Below are 22,722 nucleotides of genomic sequence, written 5' to 3'. Positions count from 1 at the left end.
ATGACCTGGCTATTGTAAACAGTGCTGCAATGAACATTGGGGTGCATGTGTCTTTTTGAATTATGGTTTTCTCTGGGTATATGCCCAGTAGTGGGATTGCTGGGTCATATGGTAATTCTATTTTTAGTTTTTTAAGGAACCTCCATATTGTTCTCCATAGTGGCTGTATCAATTTACATTCCCACCAACAGTGCAAGAGGGTTCCCTTTTCTCCACACCCTTTCCAGCATTTGTTGTTTGTAGATTTTCTGATGATGCCCATTCTAACTGGTGTGAGGTGATACCTCATTGTAGTTTTGATTTGCATTTCTCTAATAATTAGTGATGTAGAGCATCTTTTCATGTGCTTCTTGGCCATCTGTATGTCTTCTTTGGAGAAATGTGTATTTAGGTCCTCTGCCCATGTTTGGATTGGGTTGTTTGTTTCTTTAATATTGAGCTGCATGTGCTGTTTATATATTTTGGAGATTAATCCTTTGTCCGTTGATTCGTTTGCAAATTTTCTCTCCCATTCTGAGGGTTGTCTTTTCGTCTTGTTTATGGTTTCCTTTGCTGTGCAAAAGCTTTGAAGTTTCAAGAGGTCCCATTTGTTTATTTTTGTTTTTATTTCCATTACTCTAGGAGGTGGATCAAAAAAGATCTTGCTGTGATTTATGTCAAAGAGTGTTCTTCCTATGTTTTCCTCTAAGAGATTTATAGTGTCCGATCTTACATTAGGTCTCGAATCCATTTTGAGTTTATTTTTGTGTATGCTGTTAGGGAGTGTTCTAATTTCATTCTTTTACATGTAGCTGCCCAGTTTTCCCAGCACCACTTATTGAAGCAACTGTCTTTTCTCCATTGTATATCTTTGCCTCCTTTGTCATAGATTAGTTGACCATAGGTGCGTAGGTTTATCTCTGGGCTTTCTATCCTGTTCCATTGATCTACGTTTCTGTTTTTGTGCCAGTACCGTATTGTCTTAATTACTGTAGCTTTGTAGTATAGTCTGAAGTCAGGGAGTCTGATTCCTCCAGCTCCGTTTTTTTCCCTCAAGACTGCTTTGGCTATTCGGGGTCTTTTGTGTCTCCATACAAATTTTAAGATGATTTGTTCTAGTTCCGTAAAAAATGCCATTGGTAATTTGATAGGGATTGCATTGAATCTGTAGATTGCTTTGGGTAATATAGTCATTTTCACAATATTGATTCTTCCAATCCAAGAACATGGTATATCTCTCCATCTATTGGTATCATCTTTAATTTCTTTCATCAGTGTCTTATAGTTTTCTGCATACAGGTCTTTTGTCTCCCTAGGTAGGTTTATTCCTAGGTATTTTATTCTTTTTGTTGCAATGGTAAATGGGAGTGTTTCCATAATTTCTCTTTCAGATTTTTCATCGTTAGTGTATAGGAATGCAAGAGATTTCTGTGCATTAAGTTTGTATCCTGCAACTTTACCAAATTCATTGATTAGCTCTAGTAGTTTTCTGTAGCATCTTTAGGATTCTCTATGTATAGTATCATGTCATCTGCAAACAGTGACAGCTTTACTTCTTCTTTTCCAATTTGTATTCCTTTTATTTCTTTTTCTTCTCTGATTGCCGTGGCTAGGACTTCCAGAACTATGTTGAATAATAGTGGTGAGAGTGGACATCCTTGTCTCGTTCCTGATCTTAGAGGAAATGCTTTCAGTTTTTCACCGTTGAGAATGATGTTTGCTGTGGGTTTGTCATATATGGCCTTTATTATGTTGAGGTAGGTTCCCTCTATGCCCACTTTCTGGAGAGTTTTTATCAGAAATGGGTGTTGAATTTTGTCAAAAGCTTTTTCTGCATCTATTGAGATGATCATATGGTTTTTATTCTTCAATTTGTTAATATGGTGTATCACATTGATTGATTTGCGTATATTGAAGAATCCTTGCATCCCTGGGATAAATCTCACTTGATCGTGGTATGTGATACTTTCAATGTGTTGTTGGATTCTGTTTGCTAGTATTTTGTTGAGGATTTTTGCATCTATATTCATCAGTGATATTGGTCTGTAATTTTCTTTTTTTGTAGTATCTTTGTCTGGTTTTGGTATCAGGGTGATGGTGGCCTCATAGAATGAGTGTGGGAGTGTTCCTGCCTCTGCAATTTTTTGTAAGAGTTTGAGGAGGATGGGTGTTAGCTATCTCTAAATGTTTGATAGAATTCACCTGGGAAGCCATCTGATCCTGGACTTTTGTTTGTTGGAAGATTTTTTTTTTTTTAATTTTTTTTTTTTTTTTTTTTTTTTTACTATTTTTTTTTAACATCTTTTTATAGCTACTTTATTTATTTATTTATTTATTTTTGGCTGTGTTGGGTCTTCGGTTCGTGCGAGGGTTTTCTCCAGTTGCGGCAAGTGGGGGCCACTCTTCATCGCGGTGCGCGGGCCTTTCACTATCGCGGCCCCTCCCGCTGCGGGGCACAGGCTCCAGACGCGCAGGCTCAGTAGTTGTGGCTCACGGGCCCAGCCGCTCCGCGGCATGTGGGATCCTCCCAGACCAGGGCTCGAACCCGTGTCCCTTGCATTAGCAGGCAGATTCTCAACCACTGCGCCACCAGGGAAGCCCCCTGTTGGAAGATTTTTAATCACAGTTTCAATTTCATTCCTTGTGATTGGTCTGTTCATATTTTCTGTTTCTTCCTGGTTCAGTCTTGGAAGGTTATACCTTTCTAAGAATTTGTCCATTTCTTCCAGGTTGTCCATTTTTTGGGCATAGAGTTGCTTGTAGTAGTCTCTTAAGATGCTTTGTATTTCTGCGGTGTCTGTGGTAACTTCTCCTTTTTCATTTCTACTTTTATTGATTTGAGTCCTCTCCCTCTTTTTCTTGATGAGTCTGGCTAATGGCTTATCAATTTAGTTTATCTTCTCAAAGAACCAGCTTTTAGTTTTATTGATATTTGCTATTGTTTTCTTTGTTTCTTTTTTGTTTTTTTTTGTTTTTTTTTGTTTTCTTTGTTTCTATTTCATTTATTTGTGCTCTGATCTTTATGATTTCTTTCCTTCTGCTAACTTTGGGTTTTGTTTGTTCTTCTTTCTCTAGTTCCTTTAGGTGTAAGGTTAGATTGTTTACTTGAGATTTTTCTTGTTTCTTTAGGAAGGCTTGTATAGCTATAAACTTCCCTCTTAGAACTGCTTTTGCTGCATCCCATAGGTTTTGGATCGTCGTGTTTTCATTGTCATTTGTCTCTAGGTATTTTTTGATTTCCTCTTTGATTTCTTCAGTGATCTCTTGGTTATTTAGTAACGTATTGTTTAGCCTCCATGTGTTTGTGCTTTTCACGTTTTTTCCCCTGTAATTCATTTCTAATCTCATAGCGTTGTGGTCAGAAAAGATGCTTGATATGATTTCAATTTTCTTAAATTTACTGAGGCTTGATTTGTGACCCAAGATGTGATCTATCTGGAGAATGTTCCGTGCGCACTTGAGAAAAAAGTGTAATCTGCTGTTTTTGGATGGAATGTTCTATAAATATCAATTAACTCTATCTGGTCTAGTGTGTCATTTAAAGCTTCTGTTTCCTTATTTATTTTCATTTTGGATGTTCTGTCCATTGGTGTAAGTGAGGTGTTAAAGTCCCCCACTATTACTGTGTTACTGTCGATTTCCTCTTTTATAGCTGTTAGCAGTTGCCTTATGTATTGAGGTGCTCCTATGTTGGGTGCATATATATTTATAATTGTTATATCTTCTTCTTGGATTGATCCCTGGATCATTATGTAGTGTCCTTCCTTGTCTCTTGTAACATTCTTTATTTTAAAGTCTATTTTGTCTGATATGAGTATTGCTACTCCAGCTTTCTTTTGATTTCCATTTGCATGGAATATCTTTCGCCATCCCCTCACTTTCAGTCTGTATGTGTTCCTAGGTCTGAAGTGGGTCTCTTGTAGACAGCATATATACGGGTCTTGTTTTTGTATCCATTCAGCAAGCCTGTGTCTTTTGGTTGGAGCATTTAATCCATTCACGTTTAAGGTAATTATCGATATGTATGTTCCTATGACCATTTTCTTAATTGTTTTGGGTTTGTTTTTTTAGGTCCTTTTCTTCTCTTGTGTTTCCCACGTAGAGAAGTTCCTTTAGTATTTGTTGTAGAGCTGGTTTGATGGTGCTGAATTCTCTTAGCTTTTGCTTGTCTGTAAAACTTTTGATTTCTCCATCAAATCTAAATGAGATCCTTGCTGGGTAGAGTAATCTTGGTTGTAGATTCTTCCCTTTCATCACTTTAAGTATATTATGCCACTCCCTTCTGGCTTGTAGAGTTTCTGCTGAGAAATCAGCTGTTAACCTTATGGGAGTTCCCTTGTATGTTATTTGTCATTTTTCCCTTGCTGCTTTCAATAATTTTTCTTTGTCTTTAAGTTTTGCCAATTTGATTACTATGTGTCTCGGCGTGTTTCTCCTTGGGTTTATCCTGTATGGGACTCTCTGCACTTCCTGGACTTGAGTGGCTATTTCCTTTCCCATGTTAGGGAAGTTTTCAACTATAATCTCTTCAAATATTTTCTTAGGTCCTTTCTCTCTCTTTTCTCCTTCTGGGACCCCTATAATGCGAATGTTGTTGCGTTTAATGTTGTCCCAGAGGTCTCTTAGGCTGTCTTCATTTCTTTTCATTCTTTTTTCTTTATTCTGTTCTGCAGCATTGAATTCCACCATTCTGTCTTCCAGGTCACTTATCCATTCTTCTGCCTCAGTTATTCTGCTATTGATTCCTTCTAGTGTAGTTTTCATTTCAGTTATTGTATTGGTCATCTCTGTTTGTTTGTTCTTTAATTCTTCTAGGTCTTTGTTAAACATTTCTTGCATCTTCTCGATCCTTGCCTCCATTCTTATTCTGAGGTCCTGGATCATCTTCACTATCATTATTCTGAATTCTCTTTCTGGAAGGTTGCCTATCTCCACTTCATTTAGTTGTTTTTCTGGGTTTTTTTCTTGTTCCTTCATCTGGTATATAGCCCTCTGCCCTTTCATCTTGCCTATCTTTCTGTGAATGTGGTTTTTGGTCCAGAGGCTGCAGGATTGTAGTTTTTCTTGCTTCTGCTGGCTGCCCTCTGGTGGTTGAGGCTATCTAAGAGGCTTGATGGGAGGCTCTGGTGGTGGGTAGAGCTGCGTGTCCAAGTTTTAAAATAATGAAAAGAGAAGTGTTCCTTACCCTGCATTGCATCAGGAATAAAGTATTCCCAGTTATCCTGCTTTAGTCCACAGTAGTGATGAATGGACCTTTTCTCTTCTTGGAGAACTTCTGTTTGCACTCAGAGAAAAAGAAGTGAACAAAAAACCTGGACAAACTTCTTTATTGAACATGGCAAATGTTTTCAGTTCTCCAGAAGGGGTGGGTCTTTTCCATTAGTAATCTGTGGTAAATTTCACTGTAACTGGTAAGAATTGATGAGCTTCTGCCAGTAATAAGCCAAGCAGTAAATGTTTTCCATTTTTTCTTAGAATTATTTTTAGCTTTTATACATGCTGGATCGTGTGTTTCATGGAAAAAATGACTAATCTTTTTGATTATTTCTTATAAATTTCTTATCAACCTTTAAACTATTCTGTTTCTTTTCAGTCATTTGAATATCCTTTTCCCAGTTGAAATGTTGTTTCAAATACAGAAGATGAGAATTTTATTCTTTTACCTAGTACTAGTAACTACTTTCAAATTAGATAATTTATCTTACTGAAATAATTATATAGTAGTGTCACACACCTGTATCTGTAGTTGTTGATGATAAATCCAAGGTATTCTTCAGGCGTTGCATAGTTTAGCAAACAGGTTCATCTGAGGATCCGAAGGATAGTGTCTTTACTTGGTTGGTGGTAAGCAGTAACATTGAACATGCACTTGGCACTTGCTGAGTGAAGAAGTTGCCGCAAGCCACCCTTGCAGACATGGAGTTGCATAACAGTGTTATGCCCCTGCTCTTCTTTGTCAGGCTGGTCACATTTAATCCTGTAGTAATGATGAAGTGTGCTGTGTGAGAAAACACCTAAGGTTTTCTGATGAAGCTCTGCATGGCCAAACATAGGATTAAGGAATTCAGGATAGAAACACTTGGCGTATTTTGTACTCATTTGTATTTCATTAAGAGTTTGTTACATTTACTGACTTCTTTTGTTCGCTGACCACCCATACATGTTAGTTTAAAAGTGCATATCTTAAAAAAGAGAGCAAAAATTAGCTCTCCCTTAGTTTTCCAGATTCCCTTCTCCAGGGATATTCAGACCTAAGTCTTTAAAAGAAAAACATGAGTAATGTAAAATCAGATATGAATAATCATTTTCCAGTTTCCTGGTGTAAGCGTAGATTGCCAAATGCATTAATATCTGGGTGGAATTTGGCATTAAAATGAGCACGCTTGTTTATGTAAATGACTGTTGTCAAGAAAATGCAAATATACAAAAACTTCCTATTTTAAGTTTAAAATGTGTATCATAAGAAATGACATAGTACTGAAATTTATTTAAATTTCTTTGTAAATCAGACCTATAATTTTGTCTCGCCTGTTTTTACTATTTTCAATCTCGTTGTCCACCGCCTGTTACCTTGCCTCCACAGCTTTTGCTTGCATCCCTCCTTGATATGAAGAGAGTATCTTCTCTTTCCATAATTTAAGATTCCCAGTTGGAATCCTCTCACTGCTAACTTAATTAAATAAGATAAACAACAATAGCATAAAAAGAAGTATCATGTTTCATTTATTTTAGAAGAGCTGTATTATTTTCTCTACGCCCATTTATTTCCAGATTTTAAAGTGTTTTAAAAATTATCAACCCTTCATGTTTGTCAGATTCTTTTCCCCCTCTCTTCAGTATTGAGTATCAGCATGGTAGGCTATCCTCGGCTTTATTCGTATAATGGAGAGGTAGCTTCTCATTTTGTGGTTTTTCTTGTTGTTCTTGATAACTTCATAACCATTTAATTGCTTTTAAAAAATCAACCTGTCTTGGATTACTTGTATTCTTACGTAATTTTATGTAAAGTACTATAATTTTAGGTAGTTAATTTTTTTAAATTAATAGACTAATATTTTAAAAAGTTAATCAATAGACTACTAGTTTAAAAGCAGTTTTGGGTTTACAGAAAATTGAGCAGATAGTACATATTACCACCCCCTTCCACTCATAGTGTCCTGTTACATCTTGTATTAGTGTGATACATGGTACAATTGATAAACAAATAGTGACATGACATATTATTTTTAACTAAAGTCAGTAATTTACATTAGGGTTCACTCTTTGTGTTATACCATTCTGTGGGTTTTGACAAATGCCTAGTGTTGTGCATTTCACCATTACAGTATTGTACAGAATAGTTTCACTGCCCTGAGAAATTTCCTGTGCTCTATTCATCCCACCCTCTCTCTCCCCACAATGAAACCTCTGGTGACCACTGATATTTTTCCTGGCTCCATAGTTTTTCCTTTTCCAGAATGTCATATAGTTGGAATCGTAACAGTGTATAACCTTTTCAGATTGGCTTCTTTTACTAAGCAATATACATTTAAGTTTCCTCCATGTCTTTTCTTGGTTTGGTAGCTCATTTCCTTTTATTGCAGAATAATATTCCACTGTTTGGATATACAACAGTTTGTTTATCCAGTCACCTTTTGAAGAACATCTTGATTGCTTCCAGTTTGGGGCAGTTATGAATAAAGCTGCTATAAACCTTCATGTACAGATTTTTGTTACTGTTTTTGTTCCATTGATCTATTTGTTCTTTTGCCAGTGCTACATTATCTTGATTATTGTAGCTTTATACTAAGCTTCAAAGTCTGGTCATATAAGTCCTCCGACTTTGTTCTTCTTCTTCATTATTGTGTTGGCTCTTCTGGGTATTCTGCCTTTCCGTATAAATTTTAGAATCATTTGGTCAATATCCACAAAATAACTTGCTGGGGCGTTTATTGGGATGATTTTTGTACTCTGTTCTTATTTTCATTGTATGCCACATGGAAGGGGATTGGGAAAAATAAAACACTGTGTGCAATACTTTGTTAAATAAGTTTATAAAGCAGTACAAATGGAAATCTTTGGATAACTGGCTACATTTATAGTAATAGAAATTCTAATGTTTCAAATACTTAAACAGAGAAATGGAAGCCATTCAAAACTTGAGTGAAAGACAGAAAGTTTTTCCAAGACTTCATTCTTTTGCTGGTCCCAAGTTGGAAGAGGCTATATGAGTATGCATTTACGTCTATGTTTGCATATATTTGAAAATCAAAACAGCACATTAGGGGGAAATGTTTGGAAAGCTTATTGTGTTCTTTGTCTCATATACAAAGTAATATTATTAAGCGATTGAAGAAAATAAACATCCCAGAAGAAAAAGGAGCAAATGGTATATGAATAAGTACTTAAAAAAATTAATAACAGCTTTATTGAAAGATAATTCACTTACCATACAATTTGCCCACTTAAAGGGCACATTCAGTGATTTTTGGCACGTTCACAGTTATGTGCAACTGTTAACGACAGTCAAGTTTAGAACATTTTTGTCAATTTAAAAAGAAACCAGAGGTGGCTTCCCTGATGGCACAGTGGTTAAGAATCCACCTGCCAATGCAAGCGACATGGCTTCGAGCCCTGGTCCAGGAAGATCCCACATGCCGTGGAGCAACTAAGCCCGTGCGCCACAACTACTGAGCCTGTGCTCCAGGGCCCACAAGCCACAACTGCTGAGCCTGTGTGCCACGACTACTGAAGCCCGCGCACCTAGAGCGCGTGCTCTGCAACAAGAGAAACCACCACAGTAAGAAGCCCACACACCGCAACGAAGAGTAGCCCCCGCTCACCGTAACTAGAGAAAGCCCGTGCACAGCAACGAAGACCCAATGCAGCCATAAAGAAAGAGAGAGAGAGGAAGGAAGAGAGGGAGGGAGGGAGGAAGAAAGGAAAGTAAAGAAAAAAAGAAACGAAATGAAACCAGGGCTTCCCTGGTGGCGCAGTGGTTACTGCCAATGCAGGGAACGTGGGTTCGAGCCCTGGTCTGGGAAGATCCCACGTGCCGCGGAGCAACTAAACCCATGCGCCACAACTACTGAAGCCCATGCAACTAGAGCCTGTGCTCTGCAACAAGAGAAGCCACTGCAGTGAGAAGCCTGCGCACCTCAACGAAGAGTAGCCCCTGCTCACCGCAACTAGAGAAAGCCCGCGCACAGTAACGAAAACCCAGCACAGCAAAAATAAATTAATTAAATTAATTAATTAAAAAAAAACACTATATACACCTTAGCTATCATCGCTCTTTCTCCTTAGCACCCCTCCAGCCTTAAGCAACCACTAATCTACTGTCTCTCTATGTATAGAGAGTTGCCCACTGTGAACATTTCATATAAATCAGATCATGTAATATGTAGTCTTTTGTTTAGCTTTTTAATCTCAGTACAGTGTTGTCAAGGTCCATTGATGTTGTTTCATGTATCAGTACTCGATTTCCTTTTTATGACTGGATAATATTTCACTGTATGGATATCTACTGCATTTTGCTTATTTATTCATCATTTGATAGACATTTGAGTTGTTTACACCTTTTGGCTATTGTGAATAACAGTGAACATGAGTGTACAAATATCTGTTTTCGTTCCTCCTTTCAATTCCTTTGGGTGTATACCTAGGATTGGAAGTGCTGGTTCACGTGGTAATAAGTTATTCCTTGACTTTTAAATTACAGCCATCTTAGTGCATGTGAGATGGCAGGTATCTCATTGTGGTTTTGATTTGCATTTCCCTGATGACTAATGATGGTGTGTTTGCTGGTCATTTGTATATCTTTTTTGGGGAATTATCTATTCAGATCCCCTGTCCCATAAGTGGGGTCTGGGCAAAAGGAAGCATCTGCCTCTTAGCTCTACTTATCTGAAACTTAGCCACAGCAGCAAGTAGCTGGTGGTAGGGTGAGAAATGCTGAGATTTTCCCCTCCTGGGGAGGTAGTCTTCCAACTCAAGCTAGGGGAAGAGGGAGCTCAGGTTCTACCAGTCTGTAGTGAATTTGCTTTCTTGCTGAGCTGAGAGCAGGAAGAGAGTAGGATCTTGGTTCAAATACTTTAGGTTCTTGTTTTTCTTACTGAGTTTTAGTAGATTTTCTTAAATGAATGTTTTCTCAGTTTGTTGTGTGCTCTTTGGACTATTTCTAGGGCCTTGAGTGGTGGTGTTTTTTAAAAAATTTGTATCTGTTTCATGGCAGAGCAGGTTCACTGAACTCTTCATGCTGTCATGCTGGTGAGAAAAAAAAATTAGGTTTCAAAAGCCTAGTAAAATTTTTAACCTCTCATTAATTATTCTTTATCCTTATAGTGGGATATTTTGCATCCATTAATTCCTTGAAAGTAAAAATTCAACACATACCTAAATGTACTATATCATGTGCCTTTTACTTGTAACATTAATCAGCTTTATTAAATATTAAATTACACTTTTTTTCTTTATCCAAATATTATATTCTTCACTTGTTTTAAAATTCAAAAGCTTTAAGATGGTATCTAATAAATAGTTGTCTTCCTGCACCTGTCCTCTAGCCAACCAATTTAGCTCCCTAGAGATAATCAATAGTACTAATTTCTTATATATATGTATATATATATTTTTTTTCGTGTTTTTTGTTTTTATTTATTTATTTATGGCTGTGTTGGGTCTTCGTTTCTGTGCGAGGGCTTTCTCTAGTTTCAGCGAGCGGGGGCCACTCTTCATCGCGGTGCGCAGGCCTCTCACTATCGTGGCCTCTCTTGTTGCGGAGCACAGGCTCCAGATGCTCAGGCTCAGTAATTGTGGCTCATGGGCCTAGTTGCTCCGCGGCATGTGGGATCCTCCCAGACCAGGGCTCGAACCCGTGTCTCCTGCATTGGCAGGAGGACTCTAAACCACTGAGCCATCAGGGAACCCCCGTAATTTCTTATATTTTTTAATAGAGATCCTGTGTGTGTATATATATGTATATATAAAAAGCAAGTAAATATGAATACATATTCTCTTTCCTTACCTTTCACGTTGTTGTTATGTTATTTTTACCCAAATGGCACTATACCATACAACCCCATTTCTTTCTTTCTTTCTTTTTTTTCTTTTTTCTTTTGCCACACCCATGAGGCTTGTAGGATATTAGTTCCCCAATCAAGAGATTGAACCCGGGCTCCCGGGAGTGAAAGCACCACGTCCTAACCACTGGACCGCCCGGGAATTCCCCATACAACCCCATTTCTATTCCTTGTTCCTTCTGTTCCCACCTTAGGTACTTTGGAATTTGTTCCAATGCAGCATAAAGCACATCTTCATTTTTATGACTGCATAATTGATACTTAGTAATCGAAACAGCTCCATCTAATGAACATAAATGGATTCTTTTGCTGTTATAAACAATGTTGCAGTGACTAATTTTGGTGACCTTGATAATTTTATCTGTAGGATTAATTTTCAGAATTAACTAGAATTGATGATTCAAAGGGTATGCCAATTTGTTGTTGTTTTTTTTTTTTTTTTTTCAATTTGTTGTTTTGACAGATTATAACTTGTGCTCCATAGACATTATACCAGTAATGTTGAGTGGCTATTTCCCCACACCTTTCTTTTTAAAAAAATATTTTATTTATTTATTTATTTTGGCTGCACCGGGTCTTAGTTGTGGCGTGTGGGGTCTTCATTTTGGCATGCAGGATCTTTAATTGCAGCACGAGGGCTCTTAGTTGCAGCATGCATGCGGGATCTAGTTCCCCGACCAGGGATCGAACCCGGGCTCCTTGCATTGGGAGCACGGAGTCTTACCAGGGAAGTCCCCCCGCACCCCATGCCTTTCTTTCTAGGAGTTTGCTACCAACTTCCTTCCTTTCTTTTGTCTATCTATACATGTAAGCATATATAAATTTTACACATACACACATTATTTTTTCTGCACCAATTGTGAGACATATGTTGCAGATATGATAGCTCTATTACCCCTAAGTATTTCACTGTTTATTTCCTAAAACACAAAGGCAGTCTACTACATAACTACATTACAGTAACCAAAATCAGAAAAAAAACATTGATAGAATACACCTATCTAATCATCCAATCCACAGATACCATTCATATTTCATCTGTTGTCCCAATTATGTCCTGTATAGCAAAGAAAAAAATTGCTTTTTGTCCAAAATTTAATCTAGGATCATTTAGTAACCTTTTCCACCTTCTTCAATTTGTAACATTCCTCCAGTTTGTCTTTAATGACGATGACAATTTAATAAAATTTTTTATTATGGAAAAGTTCAAAATATGTAAAACTAGTGAATGTAGCATGATGAACCCCTTTGAGCTCCGCCACCAGCTTCATCAGATAAACATATGGCCATGCTTTTCATTTACGTGCTCACTAACCCATTTTTTCCAAACACATATGTATATACACATAATAGGTTATTTTAAAGCAAATTTAAGACATCATTTTATGCAGGCTGTAAGTAACTTAAGCAATGCCTAAAAGCACAAAGAAGAAAGTAAAAATAAATTTTAACATAAATTACCTCATGGACCATCATCCAGAAATAGTTATCAGTAACATTATATCTAGCATGTATAGCTAGAAGTATGAACAGACAGATTGGTAATAGAAGATGAGAGTATGAAAATATTTGGAACTTACACAGATTAGCTATTTCTACCAGAGATGGAGAGAAGAGTGAAAGGCTGGTGTTGGGATATCAGCGATTATATACCCAAGCCCTTGTAACTTTTATGTGGGCTAGAATGAATAGAAATTCTACATGGAAGCATTTTTGTCAGTCGTAGGTATTCAGCTAAACAATTAGGCTTTGCATGATTTGCGAAGTATTTTTGTTTTGTTTTTACCTAGAGGATTTCTACTCTCAGAAATTTTATTAGTCGAAGTATCATTGTAAATTTGTTTGTTTCTTGTTCCTTTGTCCTACTGGATAGTTTCAAAAAAGGCAAGCATTTGACCAGTTAATACTTATAAAGTTTACTCAACTCTTAAGATGCATTAATTGCAGAATTTGTAATCTTATGGCAAATAAAATTCAGCTGTAATTATTTTGACTCTCTAGGTCCTTTGCATATATATTAGAGTCATCTTGTCAGTTTCTACCCCCCAACTAAAAGCCCATTGGAAATTTGATTGGAATTGCATTCAATCTGTACATGAATTTGGAGAGAATTAACTTATTAACAATATTGGGTCTTCTATGAGCATTGTATATCGATTTGTTTAAATTTCCTTTAATGAGCCTCAGCAGTGTTTTTATACTTTTGAAATTGTCAAATTTATCCCAATTTCATTTTTTATGCTATTGTAAATGATACTGTTTTTTTAAATTTTATTTTCTTGTTACTAGTATATAAGAATACAGTTGATTTTTATTTATTCACCGGATATCCTACTACCTTGTGATACTCAGTAGTTGTGCTACATTCCTTAGGATTTCTGTATAGAGAGATAATCATACCATGAACATTAAAGACAATTTTATTTCTTCTTTCCAATTTATATGAGTTTTGTTTGTTTCTTTAAAACTTTTTTTTTTTTTCTTCTTATTGTACTGTCTAGATCTTGCAGAAGTTGTCAGTTTGGGGGAAAGGTGTTCAGTCTTTTCACCGTTAAATATGGTGGTTGATGTAGGGGTATTTTTAGATTCCCTTTATCAGCTTGAGGCAGTTTTCTTCTATTTCTGGTTTGATTAGAGTTTTATCATCAATGAATTTTGAATTTCGTTAAATGCTTTGTTTAGATCTGGTAAGATGATCATATGGCTTTTCTTATTTTGTCTGTTAATATGGTGAATTACATTGATTTTTCAAATGTAAAGTCAACTTTGCATTCCTGGAATAAAAGCCACTTGGTTGTGATTTATTATACTTTCTTGTTTCTGTGTTCATGAGGGATACTCATCTGTAGTTTCTTTTTTCTTTTCTTTCTTTTTTTTTATTGGTAATGTCTTTGTCTCATTTTGGTATCTGGGTAATTTAGTCCTCATAAAATGAGTTGTTACCACGTCCTCTGTTTACTGAAGTAGATCACATACAATTAATAGTATGTGTTTTTTAGGGAACTCCCTGGCGGTCCAGTGGTTAGGACTAGGCGCTTTCACGGCCGGGGGGGGGGGCGTGGGGGGGGTGTCAATCCCTGGTCGTGGAGCTAAAATCCCGCAACTCACGTGGTGTGGCCAAAAAAAAAAAAAAAGTATGTGTTTCTTAAGTGTTTGATGAAATTTACCTGTGAAGCCATATGGAGATTTTTAATGAAAAGGATTTTAAGTAAGAATTCAATTTTTTTTTAACTGACAGGGGGCTATTGAGATTTGCTATTTATTTTTAAAGAACCGATTTGGGGGAATTCCCTGGCCGTCCGGTGGTTAGGACTCTGCGCTTTAACTGCCGAGGGCTCGGGTTCAATCCCTGGTCAGGAAACTAAAATCCCACAAGCCGCACCGCGTGGCAATCAATCAATCAATAAGTAAGTGGGTTTTTAAAAATGTTTAAAAAAAAAAAGAAACCGATTTGGCATTGTGGGTTTTCTCTGTTGCTTATCTGCTTTCTACGGTGACAGCGTAGGAGCGGTTGCCTGAAGCTGGCCAGAGGAGGATGATTAACTGCAAAGGGGCATAAGAGGTGTTTGGGATGATAAAAGTATTCTGTATCTTCATTTTGGCAGTGATTACACAGGAGTGTATATTGTCAGATATCATTGAATGTGTACTTAAAGTTAGTGCATTTTATTGATTGTAAGTTATGCCTCAATAAATTGATTTTGAAAGTTATAAATAATTCATCTGGAAATGATTTTGTGATTTTGCTTGGATTACTTAGAGTTTTGATTTTTTTTTAATAACAAGTGCCACTTAAAGATTCTAGAGAATTAAATTATATTAAGAGGTAAATTTTTTATTTTACCATTTGAATGTTTCATTTGAGTCTCAAATGAAATTTGAGACTGTGCTGTAAAGTATGTTGAAAATATTTATTTTAAGATTATGAATTATATAGATTAAAGCTTAAAGGCAACTAGCACTTTTTAGTGTGCTTTAAGGAACCTGTTAGGAGGAATTTCAGGCCATATTAAATTTTTTCCCATGCCTAAAACACTTTTTTTCCCTCTCTGTTGGTAAATCATGTTAGTGTTTTTTTCTGAAACTGTGACTATTGAGTGCCGTTATATTTTAGAAGTTAAGTGTCTGGACTTCGGAACTGGATGACCTGTGTGTGCGTCCTGCTCGCTCCACTTCACTGATGATACAGTCTTGAGCAAGTTCTTCATGCAAGTTCTTTCCTATGTCAAATTATTTGTTATATTCTTTGGATCGAATAGTTTATTTATATCTCAGAACATTTTAGGTTTAATTCTCCAAGATTATTGTCTTATAATAAGAACACAGTATTGCCTCATTTTCAATCGCATTGATTATTATCCCGGCAAAGTGTCTGTTATTAAACCCCTAAAACAGTTTTTGTGTATACATAATAACCCTCTGTCACTTTAATGTTTAGAATTACTTAACATGATGTGATTTAGCAGGTAATTTATATTACTGCTTTTCTAATGTAAGAATATATGTTATTTACTATATTATAAAAAACCATGCTTTCTTATAGTTGGCTTTATTTTTCTGTCAATAGAATGTTGCAGAACAATGAAGTGTGGATTATTTGGAGGTAATATTGTAATATGGAGCATAAATTACATTCATAGAACTCCATTCAAAAGAATGTAAGGAGAAACAGCAAATTCTGAGGAAAGGATTATAACTATACATTATTTAATAACATTGGGAAATAATCTTCTACCTCTTAACACACTATCTAAAATACTAAGTATTTTTCTTTTTTATAGAGGTCAGATTAATTTTTAGGATTAATTAATATTGTGTGTTGATTTTTCTAACTGAGATAAGATCATAGCTTAGGGATTCCCTGGTGGCACTGTGGTTAAGAATCCACCTGCCAGTGCAGGGAAGATGGGTTCGAGTCCTGGTCTGGGAAGATCCCACATGCCGCGGAGCAACTGAGCCCGTGCGCCACAACTACTGAGCCTGCGCTCTAGAGCCCGCGGGCCACAGCTACTGAAGCTGGCGGGCCTAGAGCCCGTGCTCCGCAACAAGAGAAGCCACTGCAGTGAGAGGCCTGCGCACTGCAAAGAAGCGTGGCCCCCGCTCGCTGCAACTAGAAAAAGCCCGCGCGCAGCAACGGAGACCCAACGCAGCCAAAAATAAAATAAATAAAATAAATTTATAAAAAAAAAAAGGTCATAGCTTAATTCCTTTTGTGCATGTGCTTGTATCTTAAGTTCTTTAAATCATCTATGTGTTATCAAGTTACTGTGATCTAGTAATTACTAAACTATATTGTCAATAAAATATTTACTGCATGCCATATACTCTGGTAAACCATTGCAAAACAGTTCAAAAAGGTATATAATGAAAAGTAATTTACCCTAACATTGCCCCACCAAAGCCTAGTCCTTTTCTATATGAAACTACCATTACTAGTTTATGGTTAATATTCTCAGTATTCTATATCTATGCAAGTATATCCAGTACATGTATGTATCCCTCGTTTTGAAATAAACCTGAAACAACATATTCATGCTATTTTGCATATAGTCTAGAGATGGTTTCCTTTAAGCATAGTTGTGGTGGCTCTGTGACACCTATAACCCCTAGAAAAAGACCGATCTCTTTGGATAGAGCCCATACCTGCATGGTTCTCGTGGTTTGCGTATATAAACAGAATATAAGGAATTTGGCTCTTGATGATGACACTATACAAGAGACTTTTTGCTATGATGGAAATGTCCTATGTCTCCGCTGTCCAGTATGGACTTGTGTAGCTATTGATCACTTGCAATGTGGCTAGTACAATTGAACAGAACTTTTAATTTTTTTACATTTTAATTAAATTTAAATAGTCATGTGTGACCAGTAGCTACCATATTGGGCAACTCAGGAAGCATCATGATATAATGAAGCTCTAGGGTTAGATATACCTAGGTGTCAGTGTTGGTCTTGCTGCCTTCTATATTTAGCTGCTTATGCAACTTACTAAACCTTAGTTTCTCATACACACAATGCTTTCTCCAAAGAATAATACACATACAGAACTGTCATCATACAGAAAGAAGATTAGATGTATGTATTCAAAAGTGATACACGTTGAGAAGGAGAGAAATGGTCAAAAGAGACTCTAGCCTTATCAAGAATGTTTTACTATTTGTCAGAGTAATTGGTTTGAGATGTTACTTATGTGTATAAAATTAATATTTAGAAATTCATTTTTTTCTCGAGTATTCCTACATGGTTGCTCAGCCATGAAAAAGAAATATTTGAGTCTGTGTTTCCATAAATGTCATCTTCATGTATTTTTTGCAACCTAATTCACTCAAATATAGATGTAGGAGATAGATCTACTGTTAATTCTTTTTAAATGCTACATAGAACAGAATCATTTGGACATGCTATTGTATATTTATCCTTTCATTGCCCCTTGGTGCTTCCAGCTCTCAGTATTAAAAACAGTATTATATTGATCATCCTTGTTTATAGGTTTATAGTAAGAAGTGATATTGCTAAGTCATAGAATATGGGCATGTAAAATAATGCCAAATTGGTTATCATTTTGCATGTCCACCTCTTTATGTAAGTCTAGCTTTTCCATATCCTTACAAATATTAATGTTGTGTTTTATGCCTATTGATTAGTAACTTTGGATTTTAACCTGGATTTCCTGAAACTATAGTGTACTATGTTATACTGTAAAAGTAGTAACATTAGATAATAAGTTGGAAAAGAAGCTTTAAACATAACCAAGTATGTATACAAATTTTATATATGATAAAGATGGAAAGTAAAATTTCAAATAAGCGAGGAAAGAATGGGCAGTCATACTTTTTTACCCCGTCCTCTGTATCATTATTCGAAGGTGTGAAACAAGGGCCTACTCATCCATAACTCTGAACAGGCTCACTCTTTGTCTTTACATCATCAGAACTAATTTTATTAAGGCCTTTATCCCTTTAAATCACTTGCCAAACAAAGTCCAGAATTCCTAGATGATGCCTCAACACCCACCCCCCATACTCCAATCCCAGTATAGCTCTGTGGGCAGTGAGACAATTTCTTCCTCCAGCAGTTACTCCCCAGTTCTCCTCCCCTGTTTCAATCTTCTGTTTAGCGTTCAGAGTACTTAGTAGTGTCTGGAAAACTTTTTACTCACTTGTTCTCTACCTGGAGGGTAAGCTACATGAAGGCAAGGATTTTTGGTTGTTTTCTTCACTGCTGTATTCCCAGCCTGTCCACCGGTGGGTTTTCAGTAAATAATTGGGAATAACTAACATAATAAATAATAAACATTTATGGAATAACTTTATTCAGTAGCTGGTATTGGAAAAAAGTTGTTAGGTCCTTATCTCACGATTCGCAAAAGTAAATTACACTTGGGAGAAAGCCACAAAACCTAACAAAACAACTTATAAAAGCTATAGAAGCAATACATGTTCTTAGAGTATGGAATCCACTGTTAGATGCATGTAGTTTTAAGAAAAAAATTCATTTGATTTATAACTAATAACTAAAAGCTGGCATTGTCAACTTTTTTTTTTTCTAACAAGTTTATTTGTTGAATTATACTTTTGATAAGCTGGTCGTATCATTCTATTTTACCTAAGATACAGTGGCTTCCTTTCAATTGTTTAAAAAATATATTATTTCCACGTTATATTAATAAATGCATTGGGCTTCCCTGGTGGCGCAGTGGTTAAGAATCTGCCTACCAATGCAGGGGACACGGGTTCGAGCCCTGGTCCGGGAAGATCCCACATGCCGCGGAGCAACTAAGCCCGTGCGCCACAACTACTGAGCCTGTGCTCTAGAGCCCGTGAGCCACAACTACTGAGCCCACGTGCCACAACTACTGAAGCCCACACACCTAGAGCCTTTGCTCCGCAACAAGAGAAGCCACCGCAATGAGAAGCCCGCGCACCGCAACGAAGAGTAGCCCCCACTCACCGCAACTAGAGAAAGCTGCATGCAGCAACAAAGACCCAATACAGCCAAAAATAAATAATAAATAAATACATTTTTTTTAAAAGTAAATAAGTAAATGTATTTACTGCCATAATGTATTATCTGGACTATTTAATCATTTTTATGTGTGATGTAACTAAATAGTTACTTAATTACATTTCTTGCTGTCTCCCCAACTCTGTGCCATTTTCTTTTTTTTTTTGTTCCCTGAAAGTGCCTCTTATACTTTGCACATTGGTGCTTCATGAACATCTACTTTAGTCCACTTACCAACCAAGCAGTTAATCTTAAGATCCAAGTAGAAGCTACATTGCTGTGGACTTACTTTTATATTGCACATGTGCTCATTTTATGCTTTCCCCCTCTTCCTTCTTACAGTTCTCGACATGGCAAGACATGTGCCACTCTATCGAGCTCTGCTAGAATTGCTCCGGGCCATCGCTTCTTGTACGTGCATGGTGCCCCTATTGTTGCCTCTTTCTGCAGAGAATGCTGAAGAGGAAGAACAGTCAGAGTGTCAAACTTCTGTCGGTACATTATTAGCCAAAATGAAGACCTGTGTCGATACCTACACCAACCGTTTAAGGTACTATACTTTGTTCATTTCGTTTGACCTTGGCTTTTACAATCTTTTTTAAAATAGCTTTGTTGGTTTTTAAAAAATGATATGTGCGAATTAAACACACATATGCACAAGCAGTAAATAAAACTACAAAGAAAAAGTATCCACCAAATCCTACACTCAGAAACGCTTATTAACAGTGGCTTATCAGACATCGCCCTATGCGATCTTATAGCTATAGATAGTTTTTCTTAAATGCTATCACATTGTACCTATTATACAGATAGATGCTAGTTTTACTCAATATTGAGGTGAAAGACACCTTCACGCTCAGTAAATACATATTGCTGATACTGTTCTTAATATTTCTGATTATGTATTGTTATAGATGCTGTATTTTACTTAACCATCTATTAGTGGACATTTGGGTTATTTCTAATTTGTAATAACCTCTGACATACATCTTTTGGGAATTGCAGAAATCTCTGCAGAGTAGGTTCATAGAATTAGAACTGTTGGCTTTATGAATTACTAGTTTCATTTTGATACATATGTTATAGTTATAATTCATGCTATAATGTTTTTTAGAAGGTAGAGGATTCGGTATTTAGTTGTTGAAGTTATAGTAAAGTTAGTATTTTATCTTCGTGGAAAATTGAATTTTTAAATGAATCTTTGGTTAAGTTTATACCTTGCTAGAAATCAGATGAGTCCTCTTATCAAAAACTTTTTAAAAAACCTTTTCCTGGTAACCTTTTTCATTCTCTTACCAGAATCTGTTTAATGGTTGTCAGTTTTAGTTAAAGATGGCATAAATTCTGATGTTTGCATAAGCATTCAGAATTAGGCTAGAGGAAGCTTATTTCTTTGTTAGTGGTCTTTTGAATCAGTTAATCTTCTTTACCATCTTTGCAATATATTTGTCCTACCTGTTCTCACTTATTTTTTTAATAGCCTAAAATTTGAGAAACTCAGTATACATGAAATGATGGCAGAGAATTGGTCATTGGAGGAATAGTTTTTGTCAGCTTTCATTTTTCAGAAGAAATCAACTTCTCAGATTATTCTGACTCTTTTAGCTTTATTGTACTGTCGTTATCACTTTAAAAGCTAGTGGCTCACTGCCAGGCAGTAAGAATCATAAATTAGAGAAGAGATTAAAGAAGAGCCAGTTGGTAGCGATATAAAAAGCTGTAGGTTCATACTCTTTTACCTGGGAGGGAAAATGTAAAGGTATATTTTCTTTGATAGTGTGAGACTTTTTTATGTTGTAGAGAAGAAAATAATATTATCTTTGGTCCCACCCTTCATTATGGCAAAAATCTTTCTAACTGGTAACCTAGGCAGCTAACATAATTATACAAAAATAGTGTGGTGTCATCAGACTAAAGGTCTGATTTTCTAACTGAGCTAAGTGAATAGAATTTGTACACCTAGAGTACCTTTTTTGCTGCTTTTCTTAATGTATATCCTGTTCACATAACATGCAGTATAATTTCTTGAAAATTAAACTTCTGCATGAAATGTATTAATGAGTCACTACAAAAATTTAATTGCAGATAGAGGATAACTGAGTTTCAGTTAACAGGAGCTCTTTATTTTTCTACTGGTTACCTGGAAAAAAAATATTCTTTAAAATCTTTCACCAAGAAAAAATGACACTTCAAACTTTTAAATTCTGTACCGGCAAAACATGCATGTAGGGTGCTTCCCTGGTGGCACAGTGGTTGGGAGTCCACCTGCTAATGCAGGGGGACACAGGTTCGTGCCCTGGTCCGGGAAGATCCCACATGCCGTGGAGCAGCTAAGTCCGTGCGCCACAACTACTGAGGCTGCGCTCTACAGCCCGTGAGCCACAACTGCTGAAGCCCAGACACCTAGAGCCCGTGCTCCGCAACAAGAGAAGCCACCGCAACGAGAAGCCCATGCACTGCAACGAAGAGTAGCCCCCGCTCACCGCAACTAGAGAAAGCCCGCACGCAGCAATGAAGACCCAACGCAGCCAAAAATAAATAAATTAATTAATTTTTAAAAAATTGAAAAAAAACCCATGCACATAAAGATCTTAATGACTGTTCACAGAGATCATTTCATTTTTTATTTTATCTTTACAGTGACCCTGTGCAGTTAACTATTTTTAAAAGCTATTTTACTGACGAAGAAACACTAAAGAGAGTTTTGTATTAGGGTTTGAATGTGCCTCTTCATCAAGATTCCTCATGATATCTGTTATTTTTTTATATATGTGTAGAATACAGCCTCTGTTACAAAAAGAAGCCAGCAAAGACGTACATGTTATAACGTCCCTACTTTCCTATCAAGGTTTGGCACCTTGAGAATTCACTTTCCACTTCACAGAAAGAGGGGAAAATCTACTCTTTTCCAGCCTGTCAGAACTTAAATGTATTTCTTTTCATATTTTCATCAGAATAGAACTCTAATAAAGTGAACAGTGTAGTCCAATTTCCTGTAAAGTTTATACCCACAGAAGTTGGTCTAAATTTATTTTTAACACTGTTTCAAGATGCAAAGCTTCCCCCTCCCCCTCCCCTCTACCTGCCTACCTGATCCCCAACTGTATTTAAAAACAAAAACAAAACCCAGGATACTCTGAGAAGAGGATGGTCAAGGCAAATTTACGTTCTGTTTACATATCACTTTTAGGATGTGTTTTAGTGGTTTATCAGGGTTTGGAGTTATGACTTTAAAAATAATATGTAGGTGTACCCCAGCTCAGAACATTTTTGCATTATTTTTGTCTCTTTTTCTCTCAGTAAGAAATAAGGCGGGGGGTCGGGGGGGATGCATTGCCTGTGGGTGATTCCCTGGGAAGTCCTGGCCACATCTGCACCTGGGGGCTCAGGGGGAAAAAAAGGTAAGGGTAGATAGAGTACATCTATTTAGTATAGATTTTTCTTTTTTTTTTAAAGCAAGAAAGCAAGTACTAGTTTACTAATTATGTTTATGTATATTATTGTATTGCCTTGTTTTCTTCTCATTATTTCTCATTTGTTACTCTTTTTTTTTTTTTTTTCTTAAAGCCAGGCATACACAAAAGGCATGCAGTTTTTTCCTTCCAAATGAAAATTTAACATAGCACAATTTGGTCATCTTAGATAAAGAAAAGATAGATTCTCTATGTAATTTGCAGGT

General features: G+C 36.5%; 1 protein-coding gene across 8 annotated transcripts in view; it reads left to right on the top strand.

Annotated features, from left to right (window-relative positions):
• Window positions 1–22,722, top strand: part of BIRC6 (baculoviral IAP repeat containing 6) — a 249,296-nt gene that overhangs the window by 187,893 nt on the left and 38,681 nt on the right. For all 8 annotated transcript variants that reach the window (XR_009009856.1, XM_057557865.1, XM_057557863.1 and 5 more), the window contains one exon: window positions 19,386–19,593. Coding sequence is in view for 7 of the 8 variants with exons in the window: in XM_057557865.1 (XP_057413848.1) it covers window positions 19,386–19,593 (208 nt within the window). In the remaining variant the exon portion in view is untranslated. The remainder of the gene's footprint in view (window positions 1–19,385; window positions 19,594–22,722) is intronic.

The sequence above is a fragment of the Balaenoptera acutorostrata genome, chromosome 12 (assembly GCF_949987535.1).
Source record: "Balaenoptera acutorostrata chromosome 12, mBalAcu1.1, whole genome shotgun sequence".
NCBI classification, from domain to species: domain Eukaryota; kingdom Metazoa; phylum Chordata; class Mammalia; order Artiodactyla; family Balaenopteridae; genus Balaenoptera; species Balaenoptera acutorostrata.
Note: the sequence above shows the minus strand (reverse complement) of the source record. Positions and strands in the feature narration are given on the sequence as shown.